The sequence below is a fragment of the Convolutriloba macropyga genome, chromosome 15, assembly GCF_964194025.1.
Source record: "Convolutriloba macropyga chromosome 15, txConMacr16.3, whole genome shotgun sequence".
Classification (NCBI taxonomy): domain Eukaryota; kingdom Metazoa; phylum Xenacoelomorpha; order Acoela; family Convolutidae; genus Convolutriloba; species Convolutriloba macropyga.
The window spans coordinates 30455094-30477794 of record NC_134482.1 but is presented as its reverse complement, the minus strand read 5'-3'; the positions used below and the strand labels follow the sequence as shown (position 1 = coordinate 30477794).

At 34.7% G+C, this 22701-nt stretch overlaps 1 protein-coding gene across 1 annotated transcript in view; it reads left to right on the top strand.

Moving 5' to 3' along the window:
- Positions 1 to 17010, top strand: part of LOC142353910 (uncharacterized) — a 55016-nt gene extending 38006 nt beyond the window's left edge. The window contains exons 10-14 of the mRNA XM_075406140.1: positions 1800 to 1938; positions 2555 to 2647; positions 15767 to 15852; positions 16091 to 16194; positions 16705 to 17010. Of these exons, the coding sequence (XP_075262255.1) occupies positions 1800 to 1938; positions 2555 to 2647; positions 15767 to 15852; positions 16091 to 16194; positions 16705 to 16856 (574 nt within the window). The 3' untranslated portion in view covers positions 16857 to 17010. The remainder of the gene's footprint in view (positions 1 to 1799; positions 1939 to 2554; positions 2648 to 15766; positions 15853 to 16090; positions 16195 to 16704) is intronic.
- Positions 17011 to 22701: the final 5691 nt, after the last annotated feature.

The following is a 22701-nucleotide window of genomic DNA, read 5'->3' as shown; positions in this document are numbered from 1 at the left end:
TCTTAACTGTCATTTATACTTTGTCGTTTCGGTCGTATGAAATTTCCTGTATAGTGATAGCTTTCATTGGCTTTTCATGGAAGAATAGAAAAACCGATATTCTGATACTAGCAGATAGCTGATGGCTTTTATGACTTTCAAACCCATCGTTTTCCAAAATTAAAAAAAAAAATTTTTTAACTTCGAAATTTTCTTCTTTTTATGTTTCTTTTTGTTACCTAATCTCGTTAGTTGATTACAGGTCAAATATGACATTATGGGTGTCAAGGAAAAAAAAGGGATTGGTGTCCCAAAATCTTTTTTTTAAGATTTTGTTATGACCTTACTGGCTTCGACACCGCTTTTTCACAAAAAAAAATTAAATTAATTTGATTTTTGTCATATTTGACGTTCTTTTTGTAGATGCAAGAAATATTCTGGATAATTACAGGTCTCGAGGGTTTCTTTTTCATGAAAAAACGACGATATTTAAATAGCTCTTTTTGTAATTAATGCCTTTCATGACATTGAATGTAATTTTGTTTCGAAAAAAAAAATAAAAGTATTACATACTTTAGCACTTCGCTTTTTTGTCTACTTGTTACCTAATCTTACTAATGAATGGCCACGTACTACATTATAACTGTTTGAAGAAGGCGCAATCAAATATATTTTGAGTGCCAAAATTTGGCTTGACGGTTTCGACAGCGTTTTCTGGCAAATTTCAATTGAAATTTTGTTTGTTTTTGTTGTTCTTTTTAGCCGCTCTAAAAAATGAATAAGGTCAGGTCCTAATGCCCTTCTATAGAAACAGTGGTAATCGCAAATTTGTGGTAATATTAATTTATTCCTAATGGTATTTATTACTTTGAAGTTAATTGTTTCAAAAAAATAAGTTAATTTTTTTTACTTTTCTGTTTTTGTTCTTTTTTGTATAATTGTTACCAAACCTTTTTATGGACTGGTCATATATGTTTTCTGGTGATTTATAAGTTATTTTTGTTTAGTTTCAGGTTTATCTGACGGTATGTTGACTTTGTTATTAAATTTAGTTTTTAAGAGGGACATAAATCTTTTGATGTAATTAATGTTTGTTGTTGTTGTTGTTTGATTTTGCTGTTCGTTTTGACTCGCTTTCTTAATATTGACACATTACAGCAATCTAATGCATCAATTTTTACTCCACTGAGTTATTTGTTTTGGAGGTTATCTTATCGTTCATACAGAATTTTTTGAAAAAGACTTGGGCTTTTTTGGGATTCGCAAAAAATAGTTTTTGGGTTTTTCTATCTGTTCCTCATTTGGTAGACAATTATGCCAAAATTGTGGATGGGCGGGGTCGGAACCTTATGTGCCATTGCACATTACCGAGCCGCCTTGTTTCTGTAAGCGAACTATATATTTTGTTCGCGTGCGGCTTTTTCTTAATTTCTTCTGCGCTTTTTCTTTTCTATAATCCTAGACAAGTTCCTTAGTCTACTATGATTTGCCTATTATTTTGCGAGCAGTTTTATGCTCTTACTCTCTTGAAACTTTTCTTTGGCTTTATGTGCCCTCAAATTCTTTATTTTGTTCGACTCTTTGCAGTTCAAGTCATTTTTTGGAGCTTATTTTTCATCAATTGACTTCAAATATTTTGTCTATTCAAATACATCTCTGTACAAATAGCTACCGCTGCTGTGAAGACACACACTCATGGTGTGAGAGGCAGTTTTTACAATTTAGACCCCCCACTCATTGCTACTCATTGTTGGAGTGTTACAGAACTGTGTTCAGGCAATCTGCCGACCGACTAATTGGCTATACTATGATCTTATTAGGTTACACTTGGATCCCTTTGGTGGAATTGTGTTTGGTGAGAATTTGAGCAAAAAGCGCAAATGGAGCTGGTTGGACTTCCACGACAACCACCAACACGCACCTCCTCTCCAGCCTCTGGCACTCGCTCTATCTGGACAGGTCAGTGAAGCCATTCTGTGTCAACTTGTATGCGATGTGCGCTGACTGTTGTTCCCTATCTTGAATCTCTGAAGTAATGGATCAAGGCCACATCTGATGAGTTTCTTCCAAGGGATATAATTGTATTTTTCTTAGGAATCGGGCATTTTTCCATTTTTAGCGTGTCTCTGATTGGAAGCATAGATAGTTATAATTGTAGTTTCTGCGTAATCGCAGCTGAACAGCATTAGGCCACATCAGTCTGTTCTCGGATGTCTTTTTCAATTACTCTCAAACCAAGTTTGTAGGTATTATATTAGTACTGTGGTCCTTTTTTATGCAATTTTTCGCTTGAACAATTTTTCGTCTGAGCCTTTTGACTTTTCGTCCTCAAAAACGGGATAAACAGGTAACGCTCGGAGGGCATTAAGTTCTCTAGAGCCTTAAACCTTACTAGCTTCTAGTTATGCGATTCACAGAAACTGTTTTGGTGCCATGCATTTATGGTATGAAGGTAGTTAAGAGTTTGACCCCCCCCCCCCCCCCCCCCCCCCCACACACACACACACACACACACACACACACACTTCACCCCACCTCCCAGTCGATCAATTATAAATATTAAATAATATTTCAGGTGTCATTGAGGATAGCCAATCAGAATGCCATATCACTAGCCTACAGATCAGGACAACACACTGTCAAATTCAATGTCGGAGTCAAATTGAAGGTAGGATGTGTCATTTGAGAGTTGAAGTCAAATGGAAGTGAATCCGGTGATTATGGTGACGCCGAAACAGGAAATTTTAAGCAGAGTGGGGAACAAGGCATAAAAAATTTCCTGCCCTGACATTTTTTTTGTTCATATGCGGTAATTCGATCCGTTTGTGCCCCCCCCCCCCCCCCCCCCCCCCGGCTTAGTGGGCGCATATTATTTGCACCCCCCCCCCCCCGATGCACGTGTCATATTTTTTACATAATGATTTACTATGTAATGGCACGTGCTCTGTAACGGGGGGGGGGGGGGTGTTGGGCGCATAACGTGCTGGGGGGGCACAAACGGAAAAGATCCCTAATTTCTCTCTAAAAAAGATTGAAGCAACTATTCTAAACATGTCTTTTTTATTCCAAATTGTTGCTTGACCGTCCTGCTTTTCTAGAATATTCTTTTACTTATTGAGTAAATTTGTTTGAAATTTAGAATTTCTGAAGTCCAATAATGCCTTTTAAATTCTAAATGAGCACATATTTTCCATTTTTTAAATTCATATTTGGCTTGTTATAATTAATTTAATCTTTTTTGAATCTTTAAATGGATTTTTTAAAAAAATCTGTGCAAATGGTAATTTAATATTAATATTTCATGCATTAAGTGCTTCTTTATAGCTTGGGGTTTTTTGTTTAATGGCCGCACAGCGATAGCTGGGGCTATTATTGGCCTTCTCTTGGTTTTTTTTACAATTCAAAGAATTTGAATTGTATTGGGGCGCTGTCTTTTTTTTAAGATCTGTTCACACATTTTCATGGTTTTTGAAGTCAAATTGGAGTAGTGATTTTGGTCACGCCGAAACAGGAAATGGAGCGAAAAAGCGAGTGGTTTTGCGGCGTGAAATTTTTTCGCTCTAATTTCAAAGAAAAGTGAGAATACGGCGTTTGAACAAAAATTCGCTTTATCGGTAGTGGTTTTTTGTTCCAATGCGGCAATTTCACTTTGATTTTTACTGTTTTTCAATTTTTTGAATAGGATTTTTTTCTAAATGGTTTTTCCAATCCATTCATAGTCCGTTCTAGGTCTAGTTTTCTGTTTAATCAATTAAAATTCTTTGAATTGTACGTCAGGACTTGTCCTGCTATGTTTTTTATTTCGTCGTCATGATTTTTGTTACGACCATATGACGTCACAGCCACTTTTTGCTCATTCGTTCATGCAATTTCAACTGAATTGCATGCGTGACGTCATTTTTCGCTCTTAGTGGAGCGAGTTTTTTGTTCATTCGCGTGATTAAATTTTTGGTCACACTTGACTTACCTCACTCTCAAAAATGACTTCCTCACTTCGAAATTGACTTTTATTTACTTTAATTCAAAGAGATAAGGTCAAATGGGTGTGTGTTACTCTAATTGAAGGTTATTTGAGATCAGCTAATAGAGGCAGCAATAACGGATACAGATTTTTAATCAAAATATAACAGATCAGCCTTCAATGAAAAGACAATTTTTTGGTCTGTCTTTTTTACTGTTTTGTTTTAGACTGCCGATCTACGAATCTATTGCGGCTATTTTCTGGCAATCTGCCAGCTATGCTCTATAGAATGGTACACATGCTTGCCCGATCTTAGCAGTTGTTTCTCGCTGTGTTTGTTCATTGGAATTAATTAGAAAATGTCCTTTTGTGCACTTTCAAGAATCCTAATTTTCTTTTACTCGAAGTTGAATTTTTTTGTGGCGTTGGGAATTTTTAATTCAGCGAATTTTTTTCATAAGTGCAATTTTGAATAATTTTCTGACAATTTTATTGCCAAAATTTTTTTCCAATCGCTCGACTATGGTTCTGTACTTTGCTCTATACAGGTGCATAGCTTTATAATTTTATGCTAAATAAAGAAATGTAATTGTTTAATTGCTCTCAAACGAAGTTGTTTCTCGCTGTGTTTGTTCATTGGAATTAATTAGAAAATGTCCTTTTGTGCACTTTCAAGAATCCTAATTTTCTTTTACTCGAAGTTGAATTTTTTTGTGGCGTTGGGAATTTTTAATTCAGCGAATTTTTTTCATAAGTGCAATTTTGAATAATTTTCTGACAATTTTATTGCCAAAATTTTTTTCCAATCGCTCGACTATGGTTCTGTACTTTGCTCTATACAGGTGCATAGCTTTATAATTTTATGCTAAATAAAGAAATGTAATTGTTTAATTGCTCTCAAACGAAGTCAGTATATAAGTCGGTCTTTTTTTATACGATTTTTCGCTTGACCGATTTTTCGTCTGACGCTTGGAATTTTCGTCCTCAAAATCGGGATAAACAGGTAGCGCCCAGCGGGAATTAAGTGCTCTTAGATCCTTTCAGCTGTGTTTCAGCTCAAACTGTTTTGGAGGCTTATACTTATGGTGTGAAGGGCGGTTCTTAGAGGTTCAAGACACCCCCACTAAAAGACAACCCCACTATTGCCCGCCTCCGCGCTGTTGCCCACCCCCTCCCTCCTCATCAGCCCCCCAGTTCACCCCTTTACTAATTTTCAATTTTTTTCAAGTTTTTTTGAAAATGTTTGTCATTTTTTGAGTTCTTTCAGCTCTAGGTGTCCAGGAACCTCCTCTTGGGTTTTATAACGGGTTACTGCATAGTTTTTAGTGATAGTAGAATGGTTTCAACATTTTAACATCATGAATTTTAGCATTTTTTGACAAACCGTGCAAGTTTTTTCAATTTTGTTGACATTCATTTTTCATTATTCACCTCTCTCCAGACACAGGGGCCAGAAAACTTCCTCAAGGTTTTGATATTAAGTTACTGAAAATTTTTTTGCCCTGAAATAGTTTTCAATTTTTTAACATCACAAATTTTATCGATTTTTTAAAATAAGACTTGCAATTTTTTCAAGTTTTTTTGAAAAATTTTTGTCTTTTTTCGGTTTATCCAGCCTCAAAAGCCAAGAAACAGCTTTAATAGGTTACTGTGTAATTTTTGAAATGTAATGGAATGTTATTCAGGATTTCAACACCACAAATTTTAGCTTTTTTTGAAACAAAACTTGCAGTTTTTTTCAATTTTTACATTTATTGTCATTCAGGTTTTTCAGCCGAACAGAAAATCTCCGTTAGGGTTTGATAATAAGTTTCTGGAAAACGTTTTTTGGCCATGGATTAGTTTCAACTATTTATATCACAATTTTTAGCAGTTTTTATGCATATTGCAATTTTCAAGTTTTTTGAATGTCTTTTAAGGTTTCTCCAGCCTCAAGAGCCACATAGCCTCCTCTAGGGTTTGATAATAGGTAACTGCATAGCCTCTAGATGTAATGGAACGTTTTTCAAGAATTTAATATCAGCAATTTTTAAAAGGTATTTGCATTTTTTTCAAGTTTTCTTAACTTTTTTTAATTTTTGATCATTTTTTCCGGCACCGGGGTCCTAGGGACCTCCTCGAAGTTTTGATGCTAAGCTTTTAATATTTTAATGACTCCAGCGTTAGCAATTTTTCGATGAAATTTGTGTTTTCAAATTTTTAGAAAAATATCATGTTCCAAATTTATGGATCTTTAGGTTCTAAAGCTATTTAAAGCTGGCAATTGGGATACTGGACAGTCTCTTGAGGCAATAAAAGGTTTTGAAGATTTAAATATTTTGAATTTTACCAAGGTTTTGTTAAAATTTGCAATTGTTTTCAAAATTTTTGATTATTTTCGTCCTTTTCTGGGTTCAACAATCATAACTGGCCAACGAAGCTCTTCAAGTCTTGCAGATGATTTACTTGACACAACTCCAGAGAAAAAAAAATAGTGTAGAACATTTTCACTGCAACAATTTTCTCTGGAAGCTTTTCTTTTGAATTTTGCGATATTTTGCAAATTTTTAAATTATCAGTTTTTTATTTGATTTATTTACTAACAAGGCTAGAAAACTAAAAGTTTCAGAGTCGAATCAATTAAATCGTGGCTAGCTACTGACGAAGCCAACCGCTCGGCGATCGTTTGAGAGCAATTCGCCCGCCGTTAGTCGGTTATGTTTTTCTGCTTGAATTTTTTTCTTCGATTTGATTTTTAACTTCAAAAATTAAGAACTATTCTTTTTGTTTTTTTTTGTTTCTGTCCTTATTCTCCGCGTTCTAGCATGTATCGTATTAGTCTATCATATTCCTGAGACCTATATTTCAATCAGCTGTTTTCATCAGCTCTTAAAAAATGTTGATTTTATCTTTTTTTTGTTTTGTTTGCAATTGATTTCATTTGACAGTGCGCAACTGAGAATTTGCTGGAAATGTCTTTTAAACAGCTTGACTAATAATTGTTTTCTACAAATATTTTTGTGGTCTTAGTTTTGAAATTAACTTTTTTTTGAAAAAGTTTTGTACTTTTTGGCTTTTTAATTATCATCCGTTTCTTTTGCCTTTTAGTTGAATAATTTGAAGGACTATTTTGCTGATGGAATCAAAGCCTTATGCTTGTAGACTATATTTATTTCAAGGGATGCGAGTTTCTGTTGCTACAAAGTTGTCCCTTTCTATGCAATTCGACACGAAATTTTACAGATGTTTTTGAGATCATTATGGCGTAGCTGATATTTTGTTGTTGGACAACTAGTTTTCATTTTTTGAGACAACGGTGTTCGTTTGTACGTGTTCTACATGGAAAATAGATTGAATTTTCTTAATTTTTCATGTTTATGGTTTGTAAATTTTCTTTTGTTCTTTGACTTACCACTGCTTTTTTCTCTACATTGATGCGTTCTGCATGGAGCTATTAGCTATTTTAAGAGCCATTTCTTTGGGAGGATGCGACTTCGAGTCGTTACCGGAATTCTTTTTGTTGTTTGTTTTTTAATTCACTTTACCTTTTGATAACGTTTTTCGTTTTACATAAGTCACAATTTTCAACTTTACTTCTGACTTACTTCACTTACGGTTTCAACTGAATGGATTTTAAATTCTTTCACGTATCGAATTACGTTGTGTAGTGAATACGGTGAAATTCAAAAGAGCAAAATCGATAACGGGATAAACATATAATGTCATGATGCATTAGGTTATCAACGTTTATTAAATGGCCTTCAGTTTAGAAGCTGAATTAACTGTAATTTTTGAATCTAACCGAATATGAAGGACTTACACACCAAATTAGAGCACCTTGACACATAAAAATTCTGTCAATTTTTCTTGATTTGTTTTCTGGTTCAATCCCAATGTGCGTCAAGCGGGTCAACGGCCGCTTTTTCCGGCAATTTGCCGGCTATGTTTTTTTAAGTGCAGCCGTCAGCCTCTCAAAGGCCTTTTGATATCTGCGAGAAGTCACATTTAGAATAGCGATTTTAGTCGCTTCGCAGTAGTAAAGGAAGCTAACAACTGAATATATTTTGAGGACGTGAAATTCTGTCAAACTGCTATAAATGTTTGTGATGAAAAATGAATGAGATGAGAGAAATAAGTGATGAAATAGTGAAATACATGATTTGTGAACAAATTTTTGGTTTTTAATTGTTCTCAAATGAATTTGAAGCAAATTATATTCCTGAGGTCTTTTTCATACGATTTTTGCTTTGCCCATTTTTCGTCTGATTTCATTATTCGAAAATTTAGCAGTTGTTTCTCGCTGTGTTTGTTCATTGGAATTAATTAGAAAATGTCCTTTTGTGCACTTTCAAGAATCCTAATTTTCTTTTACTCGAAGTTGAATTTTTTTGTGGCGTTGGGAATTTTTAATTCAGCGAATTTTTTTCATAAGTGCAATTTTGAATAATTTTCTGACAATTTTATTGCCAAAATTTTTTTCCAATCGCTCGACTATGGTTCTGTACTTTGCTCTATACAGGTGCATAGCTTTATAATTTTATGCTAAATAAAGAAATGTAATTGTTTAATTGCTCTCAAACGAAGTTGTTTCTCGCTGTGTTTGTTCATTGGAATTAATTAGAAAATGTCCTTTTGTGCACTTTCAAGAATCCTAATTTTCTTTTACTCGAAGTTGAATTTTTTTGTGGCGTTGGGAATTTTTAATTCAGCGAATTTTTTTCATAAGTGCAATTTTGAATAATTTTCTGACAATTTTATTGCCAAAATTTTTTTCCAATCGCTCGACTATGGTTCTGTACTTTGCTCTATACAGGTGCATAGCTTTATAATTTTATGCTAAATAAAGAAATGTAATTGTTTAATTGCTCTCAAACGAAGTCAGTATATAAGTCGGTCTTTTTTTATACGATTTTTCGCTTGACCGATTTTTCGTCTGACGCTTGGAATTTTCGTCCTCAAAATCGGGATAAACAGGTAGCGCCCAGCGGGAATTAAGTGCTCTTAGATCCTTTCAGCTGTGTTTCAGCTCAAACTGTTTTGGAGGCTTATACTTATGGTGTGAAGGGCGGTTCTTAGAGGTTCAAGACACCCCCACTAAAAGACAACCCCACTATTGCCCGCCTCCGCGCTGTTGCCCACCCCCTCCCTCCTCATCAGCCCCCCAGTTCACCCCTTTCCCCCCCCCCACGGCTACGTTCGAACAACCGATCTCTAAAAACACGCAATTTTATACTAATTTTCAATTTTTTTCAAGTTTTTTTGAAAATGTTTGTCATTTTTTGAGTTCTTTCAGCTCTAGGTGTCCAGGAACCTCCTCTTGGGTTTTATAACGGGTTACTGCATAGTTTTTAGTGATAGTAGAATGGTTTCAACATTTTAACATCATGAATTTTAGCATTTTTTGACAAACCGTGCAAGTTTTTTCAATTTTGTTGACATTCATTTTTCATTATTCACCTCTCTCCAGACACAGGGGCCAGAAAACTTCCTCAAGGCTTTGATATTAAGTTACTGAAAAAAATTTTTTTGCCCTGAAATAGTTTTCAATTTTTTAACATCACAAATTTTATCGATTTTTTAAAATAAGACTTGCAATTTTTTCAAGTTTTTTTGAAAAATTTTTGTCTTTTTTCGGTTTATCCAGCCTCAAAAGCCAAGAAACAGCTTTAATAGGTTACTGTGTAATTTTTGAAATGTAATGGAATGTTATTCAGGATTTCAACACCACAAATTTTAGCTTTTTTTGAAACGAAACTTGCAGTTTTTTTCAATTTTTACATTTATTGTCATTCAGGTTTTTCAGCCGAACAGAAAATCTCCGTTAGGGTTTGATAATAAGTTTCTGGAAAACGTTTTTTGGCCATGGATTAGTTTCAACTATTTATATCACAATTTTTAGCAGTTTTTATGCATATTGCAATTTTCAAGTTTTTTGAATGTCTTTTAAGGTTTCTCCAGCCTCAAGAGCCACATAGCCTCCTCTAGGGTTTGATAATAGGTAACTGCATAGCCTCTAGATGTAATGGAACGTTTTTCAAGAATTTAATATCAGCAATTTTTAAAAGGTATTTGCATTTTTTTCAAGTTTTCTTAACTTTTTTTAATTTTTGATCATTTTTTCCGGCACCGGGGTCCTAGGGACCTCCTCGAAGTTTTGATGCTAAGCTTTTAATATTTTAATGACTCCAGCGTTAGCAATTTTTCGATGAAATTTGCGTTTTCAAATTTTTAGAAAAATATCATGTTCCAAATTTATGGATCTTTAGGTTCTAAAGCTATTTAAAGCTGGCAATTGGGATACTGGACAGTCTCTTGAGGCAATAAAAGGTTTTGAAGATTTAAATATTTTGAATTTTACCAAGGTTTTGTTAAAATTTGCAATTGTTTTCAAAATTTTTGATTATTTTCGTCCTTTTCTGAGTTCAACAATCATAACTGGCCAACGAAGCTCTTCAAGTCTTGCAGATGATTTACTTGACACAACTCCAGAGAAAAAAAAATAGTGTAGAACATTTTCACTGCAACAATTTTCTCTGGAAGCTTTTCTTTTGAATTTTGCGATATTTTGCAAATTTTTAAATTATCAGTTTTTTATTTGATTTATTTACTAACAAGGCTAGAAAACTAAAAGTTTCAGAGTCGAATCAATTAAATCGTGGCTAGCTACTGACGAAGCCAACCGCTCGGCGATCGTTTGAGAGCAATTCGCCCGCCGTTAGTCGGTTATGTTTTTCTGCTTGAATTTTTTTCTTCGATTTGATTTTTAACTTCAAAAATTAAGAACTATTCTTTTTGTTTTTTTTGTTTCTGTCCTTATTCTCCGCGTTCTAGCATGTATCGTATTAGTCTATCATATTCCTGAGACCTATATTTCAATCAGCTGTTTTCATCAGCTCTTAAAAAATGTTGATTTTATCTTTTTTTTGTTTTGTTTGCAATTGATTTCATTTGACAGTGCGCAACTGAGAATTTGCTGGAAATGTCTTTTAAACAGCTTGACTAATAATTGTTTTCTACAAATATTTTTGTGGTCTTAGTTTTGAAATTAACTTTTTTTTGAAAAAGTTTTGTACTTTTTGGCTTTTTAATTATCATCCGTTTCTTTTGCCTTTTAGTTGAATAATTTGAAGGACTATTTTGCTGATGGAATCAAAGCCTTATGCTTGTAGCCTATATTTATTTCAAGGGATGCGAGTTTCTGTTGCTACAAAGTTGTCCCTTTCTATGCAATTCGACACGAAATTTTACAGATGTTTTTGAGATCATTATGGCGTAGCTGATATTTTGTTGTTGGACAACTAGTTTTCATTTTTTGAGACAACGGTGTTCGTTTGTACGTGTTCTACATGGAAAATAGATTGAATTTTCTTAATTTTTCATGTTTATGGTTTGTAAATTTTCTTTTGTTCTTTGACTTACCACTGCTTTTTTCTCTACATTGATGCGTTCTGCATGGAGCTATTAGCTATTTTAAGAGCCATTTCTTTGGGAGGATGCGACTTCGAGTCGTTACCGGAATTCTTTTTGTTGTTTGTTTTTTAATTCACTTTACCTTTTGATAACGTTTTTCGTTTTACATAAGTCACAATTTTCAACTTTACTTCTGACTTACTTCACTTACGGTTTCAACTGAATGGATTTTAAATTCTTTCACGTATCGAATTACGTTGTGTAGTGAATACGGTGAAATTCAAAAGAGCAAAATCGATAACGGGATAAACATATAATGTCATGATGCATTAGGTTATCAACGTTTATTAAATGGCCTTCAGTTTAGAAGCTGAATTAACTGTAATTTTTGAATCTAACCGAATATGAAGGACTTACACACCAAATTAGAGCACCTTGACACATAAAAATTCTGTCAATTTTTCTTGATTTGTTTTCTGGTTCAATCCCAATGTGCGTCAAGCGGGTCAACGGCCGCTTTTTCCGGCAATTTGCCGGCTATGTTTTTTTAAGTGCAGCCGTCAGCCTCTCAAAGGCCTTTTGATATCTGCGAGAAGTCACATTTAGAATAGCGATTTTAGTCGCTTCGCAGTAGTAAAGGAAGCTAACAACTGAATATATTTTGAGGACGTGAAATTCTGTCAAACTGCTATAAATGTTTGTGATGAAAAATGAATGAGATGAGAGAAATAAGTGATGAAATAGTGAAATACATGATTTGTGAACAAATTTTTGGTTTTTAATTGTTCTCAAATGAATTTGAAGCAAATTATATTCCTGAGGTCTTTTTCATACGATTTTTGCTTTGCCCATTTTTCGTCTGATTTCATTATTCGAAAACCCTGTGAACAGATGAACCCCCGAGGGCATTAACTGGCTGAGCAGCTCTCTCAGAGACTTTCTCATCTCTTAATATGCGATTCACCGAAACTATTTTAAGGGGGTAAATACATTGTGTGGAGGCTTGTTTTAAATTTTAAGTGTTTAATAGCCGCCCTCATCTTCTCAGGATTTTTGAAGTCAAATTTCATGATTTTTGAAGTCAAATTTCATGATTTCTGAAGTCAAATTGGAGTACTGATTTTGGTCACGCCGAAGCAGGAAATGGAGCGAAAAAGCGAGTGGTTTTGCGGCGTGAATTTTTGTCGCTCTAATTTTAAAGTAGAGTGAAAAAATGGTGTTTGAACAAAAATTCGGTTTCTCGGTAGTGGTTTTTGTTCACATGCGGCAATTTCACTCTGATTTTTACTGTTCGATTTTTTGGATCGGATTTTTTTCTAAATGGTTTTACCAATCCATTCACAGCTCATTCTGGGCCTAGTTTTTTGTTTGAATTAAATTTTCATTTCTCGCTAGTGGTTTTTTTGTTCACATGCGGCATTTTGACATTGATTTTTTGTTTTTTTCTTATTTTTTATCTGATTTTTTAAAAATAGTTTTCTCAATTCACTCATAGTCCATTCTAGGTCTTTTTTTCTGTTTTGTCAATGAAAATTTTTTGATTTGTACGTCAGGACTTGTCCTGCTGTTTTTTTTACTTCGTCGAATAAAAAAATTTTTCCATTTGGCCGCTTTTTCAACATTTTGCGTGATATCTTTTTGACTTTTCTAGGCTAGTTTCTCTCTTTTCTCATTCTGCTAAAAGTGATTTTGAACATTAGTTGCTCAGCAAAGCAATTCAAAATGAACAGAGTCAGTATAAAAAATTTAAGTCAGAAGTAGAAACGGGATAAAGCCCAATTTTAGATGCCCGCCATTTGAACGTCGTTCCTATAAGTCTTAGTTACCATCTCTAATTCTTATTGGTATTGATAGTAGCCCCTGTAGCCTCTCTCTAAGAAACAGAAGTACGTTATGTTCAACTACGAAATGCCATCAAAATAAATCGGACTTAAAAAATCTTTCTGTACAAAAATCTTTTTTAATATTTTCTATTCTTTCAATCCCAATCATGCTTATTGGAATCAACGGCGGCTATTTTCCGGCAATCTGCCGGGTATGTTTTAAATTCTAAGTGACTACCATCAGTCACTCACTCATCACGAGAGCCACTAATTTTTATAAGTCTGATGCCACTAAGTTTAACGATGTGCAGATGCAATTGCGTGTGCCCCTCAATTTAGCCTAAGTGTTGCGATAAAGTTTTTAATAAGTTTCATGTTCTGATGTCAACCGATGATGTAAGCAATCGTGTGAATGTAATCAACAATGATGTTATTTAAAAGGCTCTAACTAGTCGCAGGAGCTCCCCCTCTCGGCTAGTGGTCAAACTGGGTCAGGTGTTTGCCGCTCACAGTTCGCGCGGTTGATTTGCAGTTGCTGACCGATCATTAGTTACAAAGTCTAACATAATTTTTGACAAAATGCAACAAAAACGAGGCAACAAATGATTTTTTCGTTACTTCACCAATGTTAACTTGGCCGAGCCGTTCCGGCTCGGATTCAATTTTAATGGAGACGCGATCTCATGTCCTTCCGTTTAATGTGGTAACTGTCTTTAGGGGCAAACCCCTCAGCCAGTCCCGATTTTGCCTTATAATGAAAAAAATCCGAAAAGCCTGCACAAGTTTTCAGAAAAGCGTTTTTTTCTTTGATTTTTGGCCAAATAATATAAGACAGTTGTAATTTTTGCACGAGAAGCACGTTTTTGGCATCAAAAATCACTTTTTCGAGACCTTCTAGTTTCGGATTTAAGCGTTTTAGGTCAAATTTGCGAAAAATCGGGTCAAGAATTTAAATTTTTTTTTTAAAAACATTTAAATTTTTTGCTTTTTTTAATCACTCGCGTGCATTATTACCTACTTGGATGGCCGACTGGACTTTACAGAACATCAATAGCTCAATTAGGTTAGCAGTAAACTCTTTAAGAAAAGGGCAATTATCTTATGCCCCCCAACCGTCAAAAAAGTTTCAAAAACGACTTTTGGAGTGCTCCTGCGCCAAAACTTCTGTGACCACCACTACTTTTCGACGGCAGACTGAGGTCAAAAGTCAACCATTTCCAAGAAAGAAATCAAAATTCTTGAAAAAAGGTCAAAAATCCTCACTTTTTGAAAAATTTTAGCTGCTGTGACGGCAGTCTGAGGTCAAAAGTCAACCATTTCCAAGAAAGAAATCAAAATTCTTGAAAAAAGGTCAAAAATCCCGATTTTTTGAAAAATTTTGGCTTCTGTGACCTCTGACTTCTCTGCTTGCTATAACACTCCCAACTGTGCTTGATCGAAATGCACTACAAAAAAATAAAAAAAATTGCGAGCGCGGATGACTTCTCAAAAAGTCGGTTTTTGACCCCCCCCCCCCCCAATTTTCAAAATCTTTTCTCACAAGCATATTTGGAAGATGTGAAGGGACTTTTCATTTTTCACCATTTCAAGACCGCATGCAAAGTCTCATCAAAAATTACTGGCTCAGTTTTGCGCTTTGACTTCAATTTCGGGCAATTGATCCATGTTACTCATGAACTATGCCCTGGCCCCTACCCCTGCAAGAAATAGGATGTGTTTTGATTTATTCGTAGCGCGCGACCACCGAGAGAGCTCACCAAAGACTTGCTACACTGGTTTTTTTAAAGACCCCTGCTACACCTAAAAGAAGTTTTATTCAAAGCTATGAATCTTGTTTATTGTAATCATAGCGGAAGTTAAACATCAACTGAGTCGGATTAATATTAAACCTTTGCAAACCGACAAAGTTAATGAAATAAAACAAAATGGTGAGTCAACCGATAAGGAAAACAAAGTTGTTCGGTCGCAAACAGTATATAGTGTACAGTTTTTAGTGTACCTATATTCGACAAAAAATGAACGAGCGTCTGTTAAAAGACTGCAAAATATGGCTGAAGAAATGGGCGCGCAACCGGCTATTGAAGTCTGTTTACGGCTGAGACAGTATAACACTGCGAAGCAGCGTACAATTCTATTTACTTTTCCATCGTTTTGGGTCCTCAAAAACGAGAGAATTAGGTGGCGCGCAGAGGACGATAAGTTCTCTTAGAGCCTTTCAGCTCTCTAGTCTCCAAGTATATGGTTCACAGAATTTGTTTTGGAGACGTATACCCTGGTATGAAGGGCGACTTTAGAGTTTTACGTTAGTTGGTTTTGTTATCAGTGCTGCCGTCTTTTTGTGCGATTTTTCGCGTGACCGTTTTGTCGCCTGACGCCTTTTAGTCCTCAAAACCGGAGGGCATTAAGTTGCTCAGCAGTTCTCTTAAAGCTCTCTAATCCATAAATCTCTCTGTACAAATCCGTACAAATCACTTGAGCTTCTCAGAAAAGGAAAACAAAAAAAGCATCTTGTAAGGGTTCTTCTTTAATTTAAATTGATTTTTCCAAAAATACAATTTTCAACTTCGGAATGCAGTGCAAAAGATCAAAGACTCAAGAGGTGCTGCTATTTCAGATCACTGCCGGAAAAGCTGCACTGCCCAAATTGTTCGAGAGGACGGAAGATGTCGTGTATCTCAGCGAGATGCAGACTTACACTCAGTTAGTAGTGAAACAGTTTGTTATTCAAGACGATAAAATTATACAGTCCTATCTAATCGATATTCTACTTAGATAATAGTTTGAGAGAAAAATACCGTAGAGATGTAAAAAAAGAACGAGATCCATATGAAGTGATATTTTAACAAGTATTATAGCAACTATAATGTTCACTGACTTGCTCAGAATATTTCGAGACTTCACAAACGTGAGTTTTGCTGATTGCAATCTATTTGTTCAGGACTATAGTGAACAGGATCCACAATCTGCTCAAGTATCGGAATGAGGAACTGGCGGAACGTCTTCCGCCTCCACCCTACTTAGCACACCAGGTGGACAGAAGAGGTTATCACATTCTACTATTTACTGCCGTTGAATTTTATGTGTACTCATAAAATTAGTGTTCTATAACAGTAACTGTGGTTTTTTGCGACTAGTTCTCAAAAAGTTGCTAAGTATAGAGGTATCGAACCAGAGACGTCATGTTCATGATCAAATTTACTGCGTAGCCTTTGCTTTGAGGCTTTGATGAAGGTTTAACTAACCGTCTCCTTTATGTACCATAGGCTTGGATTTTGCAGTTTTAACAGTTTTTTAATGTAATAAATGAACTGTAAATCAAAGAATTGAAGGCAAACCTATTGTAACGATTGTAAACTTTCCTGGAATTTTGTAGATCGTAGCTCGGCTCAGAATCTCGATAATTTTAAATTGTTTGCCAGAATATGTCGCGACGTTTGACAGCAAACAATTTGGGTTTTCCGCGAACGGGAAATGAACAACTTCTTTAATTGACCCATCGTGAACAAACCACAGCGTGAAATGGTAGTCTTAACGTGTCATCTTGTTTTGAAGGTATTTCGAACAATCTTGCCAAGCTGACGGGTCGGGTGAAAAAAGAGGCTTCAGTTGACAGAAGTAACAAAACTCCCTCCCCTGAGAAACTGTCCGAGCAAGCCGCTAGTCAAGATGAAAATGTGAACAAATCAGTTGCAGTTGCCTCATAACACAAAACTGTCATGTCTAAACTAGCTTTCAAAACTAATCATTGCCTTGAAATGGGTACTGGGGTATAGATCTTCTCAGAATTTGGGATTGGAATGTGAGAACTGATCATTACTTTTTAATTGCTCTCAAACGAAGTTTGTAGCCATTATATTAGTCCTGTTGGTCTTTTTATGCGATTTTTCGATTGACCGATTTTTCGTTTGACCCATTTGACTTTTCGTCCTCAAAAACAGGATAAACAGGTAGCGCACGGAGGGCACTAAATTCTCTTAGAGCCCTAAGCCTTACTAAACTCTAAGAATTCGATTCACCAAACCTGTTTTGAGGAGACAATTTTAAAGTATGTAGGGTGGCTCTTAATCTTAAAAATTTGACCTCCCGCCATTTTGACTTTTCGAGTGACTTTTAAGCCCTTGACTTTTTGGCGCACTTTTCATTTGACTTTTAGTATTAAATTGCCGCCAATTGAGTTCAACTGCTTGAAATTCTCTCTCCATCACAATTTCAAGCAGGTGAACTCCATTGGCGGCAATTTAATACTAAAAGTCAAATGAAAAGTTCGCCGAAACTGTTACTTTAAATCTTGAGTGTGGTATATGTTAACCTCTAATGTGGTTATTTGAAGCCCACTTTCGAGCTTCTTAGTCCCATTTAGGCTCCCCCCCCCCACCCGACTGAAGCAGGTTGCAATTGATTAGAGGTCCCAATAGTCGTTCGAGAGCAATTCTTCCGCCGTTTAGTCGGTTATGTTCATTTGAACAGTTATCCAGCAATCAAATGTAAATTTCATAGTTATGGAATAATGTATTTTCTGTACATAGGTTGATGTATTGCTTCATAATGTTTATAGATGTCGTCTTATAAATCTAGCGAAGTTCATTCACAAACTGATTCGCGAACAACTTGTTTGAATCTGTAAATATGTCTATAGATGCGCAATTGTAAATAGCATTACCTTAAAAGTTATTTTGATTTGTTAGAATTTAATTTGGCCTTTTATGCCTCTATTGGAAGTTCACTTGTATCTAATATGGGAAAAGGAAAACAGTAAGTGGGAATTACTTATCGAGACTGTCGATGATGATTTTGGCTTTGTTCGGTGGTGACAAAGAAAAGAAGCTACGTTCGCATGCCATGAGATCTCAGGTTTAAAAAGTGCGAGCGCAAATGGAACCTACTCCATCCTATTTGGCCTAAGAGTTTTAACAATCGCTGAAAAATACACCATCGTATCGTTGTAGAATACACCCTAGTCAACTTGAATGGTTATCTTGCTTCGATGCGGCGACTTGCAAGGTTTTCTTTCACGATGAATAGTAGCCATTAATCTAGCAAGATAACTTTTCATCCTATAAACATGCAAAGTATCTGAGAACGTTCAGCATTTGACTGAGAACATTGTTTCCAATACACCAATTATATAGACACCAATTGTCAGTAAATTTGTGCAACTTGATGCAAATTTGTGCAACTTGTAAATTTATGAAACTGCTTTGAGCAGAAATGTTTAAGTTTAGTTTTGTGTCCAATGCAAAGTCTTGGGGTCATTTTTCTTCAAAATCTATTCGCTCATCTTAATGGATTCCAAGTGCAGTTCTGATTTTGATATTACCAAAGCTGAATGCAAAAAAGCGAGTGGTTGGCAACGGGTATTAAAGAAGAATAACGAAAAGGTGTTTTTGTTGCCTTGAATCTAACTACGCGCAAGCAAAAGGGTACCTTTGTCGTTTAATTTCTTAAGCCGCATTACTAATGAACTTTTTCTAACGTTTATGCTTCTATTCAGCAGCTTTCACATGCCTAAAGTCTTTTTGTTACGCTCACTAGCCGTTGAGTTTTAAGCTCAGTTTCGACATCAGATAATTTTCATATCGAATGACATGACTTAGTCTCTAACGTACATTTAAAAAATTTCAGTTTCTTCGAATTCCTTTTAAGATTAATGTTGAAACCTGCCTAATGGAGACTGTTAAACACAAAAAATTTAGTAAAATGCAACGACGAATTTGTAACTTGAAACTTCAAATATTTAAAACAAAATGTTTTTTGAAAATTTTTATCACTGCGCAAGCAACTTCGACTATTCAGTTCAAAAACGGTTGCTACCTAAATTCATCAGTTCGTTGTTCTGCTTCACAGCTATTGTGTGAGCTGTCCGGGCTTGAATTTTAATGTGTTTTATGTCCAGCAAACTATCATTGATCTTTTCATTTTGTAATTAATAGCCGCGTCAGCGATTCCAGGCGGCTATTATTGCGATCCTAATTTTTGAGAATTCAAAGAATTTGAATTGTATTGGAGCTTTGTCTTTTTTAAGATCAGTTATCACATTTTCATGATTTTTGAGGTCAAATTGGAGTAGTTATTTTGGTCACGCTGAAACAGGAAATGGAGCGAAAAAACAAGTGGTTTTGCGGCGTGAAATTTTTTGCTCTAATTTTATTAAAGTAGTGAGAAAACTGTGTTTGAACAAAACTTTGCTTTCTCGCCTGTTTTTTTGTTCACATTCGGCATTTTGACATTTATTTGCTGTTTTTTACGACTCGAAGAGGAGTATTGGGAAGTCCTTTTTTTAATCAATTTTTGGAGTGAATTTTGAAGCGGGAAATGAAACGCGTGAAAAAATTTGGAGTGATTTTGGTGCTGAACAAAAGTGAAGAGCGGAGCGAAAAGAGAGTGGTTTTTGTTCACACCGCTGTTTTTGAGAGAGCGAGAAATTGATGTGTGAAAGAATTTTTTCTAAGCGAGCGAATCTTTTTTTGTTCACGTGCGGCTTTTAAAAGCAGTTTTTTGCAACTTTTGATGGTTATTAGTATTTGATTATGATTTTGTATTAGTTTTAGGTTAGTTTTGATAGGAATTGAAGGTTTCAAGTAGTTAATTAGATATTTAATGCTAATTTGGAGGTTTTTGATCAGTTTTGCTGATATTTAGACGAAATTTAATGATTTTTCTCCTGTTTTTTTTGTATTAATGCTTTAACTGGGATTTGAATAGAAGCTTGTTACTTCAGGAATATTGAGCTACTAATTGATTAAAGTTTTATTGGTGTAAATCATTCTTTTCTTCGGAAAATTGACAGAAAAATTGAGAAATTTTAAACCATTTTTCTTATTTTTTGCAGTTTTTCTTTTTTTGATCTTACACAAGTGTCGTAGCCACCCTATTATAACTTGCCCATTGTTTTGTGCAAGTTTTTCATTGCTCTAATTGCAATGGAACCTTATTCGGCTTTATGTTTCCTTGTACTAATAAAAAAAACTCATTTAGTTTTTATAGTTTTTTTGTTGAATTTGTTTTTGAATGACGTTTCTATTCCTTAATTTCTTATGGCATTTGTGGAGGTTTAGGCTTCATAATAGTTGTTCTAGTAATAAGTATGGGCAATTTTGGATATGAATCATTTTTTTTTGTTGAGAAATATGACAAAAAATTGGAACTATTTTTCTTAATTTTTTTCTTTGCATTTTTTCGGGTTTTTTGTCTTTTGAGACAAGTTTCTTAGGCTATTATGACTTGTCTATTGTTTTGCGAGCATCTGGATGCCATATTGGCTGAAAAGAATTTTTCTTTGGATTTATGTGCTTTTGTAGTATTAAGAAATTTACTATCTTTTTCCAGTTTTTTAGTGCAAGTTGTTTTTAAGAGCTTTTTTTCATATTTTGGCCTCAAGTATTTTTAAAACACTCACTCAAGTGATTTTAGTATGTACTATTTGTTTTGATGAAGTAATTTTGGTGGAGATAGTTATTTGGGGATCTCAAGTTATGACAAAATTTTATCAGATTTTTTAATCATATTTTAACGGATTTGATTTTTTGTTTTTTTTTTTTTGTTTTATGGTTTGGTTTCGAATAAATCATAAATAAGTGGAGGCAAGATTTCTGATGAGTAGTTGTATGGAAGTTGAATAGATTTTCACTTCGAGTCGTTTCCGGAATTCTTCCGGCTATATTTTTTTAATTTTTGATCCGAATTTCAAGGTTTTCTCAATTTACTCATCGTTCGTTCTAGGTCTAGCTTTTTGTATAGTCAATGAAAATTCTTTGAATTGCACGTCAAGACTTGTCCTGCTATGTTTTTAAGTTTGTCTAACAAATTTTTGTTCCGTTTTACCTCGACTTCTTGGAATTGACCTTTTCAATGACTTACCTCACTCAAAAAATGACTGAACTCACTTTTGGAACTTAAAATTTTATGAACATTTACTAATTAAAGGTCAATAGCCCTAATTCTTGATTATTAGAGTCTTGAATTTTTGATTTCGAATATTAATTTTGAATAGCCCTATTAGGGCCTTCTCCTTATAGACTTTATGTGTCTCATAAAAATGACAGTCCGAAGCTAACCCAAAAAGTCTAGTGGTCTATTAAATGAATGGTGGTCGATCTGTCTTTTTTTATTTCTGTAGTTGTTTCAATTCATGTAACGCCACAAGCGTCTATCGCGGCTATTTTCTGGCAATCTGCCGGCTATGATTGCGTTTGAGGTGATGATAACTGCTCATTTTTTTCCGTCCTTAGAATATTTTTGGATCAATCATAGGAACAGGATAAGAGAAGTTTTGTGTCAATAAATACTAACAAGGCGGCTCGTTAATGTGCGTTCGCACATGATGTTCCGACCCGAGCTCATCTACATTTTTGACTAAAATGTCAACCAAATCAAGAGATAACAAAAATAGATGTTTGAGTTTAAAACAATCGTTACACATTCTATCTACTAATTGAATTACTAATGCCATGCTTCATTACAGCACCAACGTGACCTGACATTGAAGAGACTAGAAAAAAAATAGCACCAACAAAATTTTGGCGGCAAAAAATGAATATCTAAATTTAAAAGCACCTGGTAACAACGTCAAAATGTAGTCAGATAAAACCTTAACTACACAAGTTTACCTTTTACTAACTATACAGCAGATGAAAAGTTTTCTTAACGAGACTAGGTAACAAGCCGACAAAAAGAACGAACAGTGAGGCGAAACTTAAAAATTAATCAACATTTTTTGCACCAAGAAAATTCAAAAATGTTAAAAAACATTGGTTTTTAATAAAAAAATCCTTGACAAATTACTAAAAAGTCATTACAAAACCAAAAGCACCCGTCTGTGGTCAGACTATGCCATAGAAACAAACTAAAGAGAAACTCAAAAAATTACAAACGATTTGCGAAAACACAAACCTTTGCTACCATTAAAATCAATACCTATCATCTGAATATGTATTTTTAATTCAGTTGTTATTTCTGCTATTTCAGTTGAAGGATTTATACTGAAAGATTAAATAAGTTTACTTGGGCCACATTTAAAAACCATTGGGATCTGTTATTACGCGATTGTTCTGAAGGAAGAGAAAAAGAAACGCAAAAAAATGGCCATTCAATAAACGTTCAGAAAAACGAAACAACAGTGGCACATAATATCAATATATATGTCATTTCTTGAAATACACGAAATTCGATGGGACATCTGATTGATGAATAGAAGTTAAATTTGACGAAAGGAACCTATTCGCTATATACTGAATGTTTCGAGCAACATCATTCATTCAGTCCTCAATTACAAGCCTATGAGATCTGTGAGCAATTTACGGCTACCTAAAGAACAAAAACAGCGAATTCAGGAAAAAAAATTGAGCGACAAAAGGGTCGAAGGCATTAAAAAAATGAACTTTTCACTAAACACTCTTCAATTTTAATTTAATTTTTCAGGAGCAATGGGAAAACCTTTTTTATCAATATAATTTCAAAAAATCAACAAATATAAACAAATACATTAGACGCACGAAAATTGCGGGAAAACACGTATTATCAACGCCATTAAATTCATTAGCCTTCAACGGA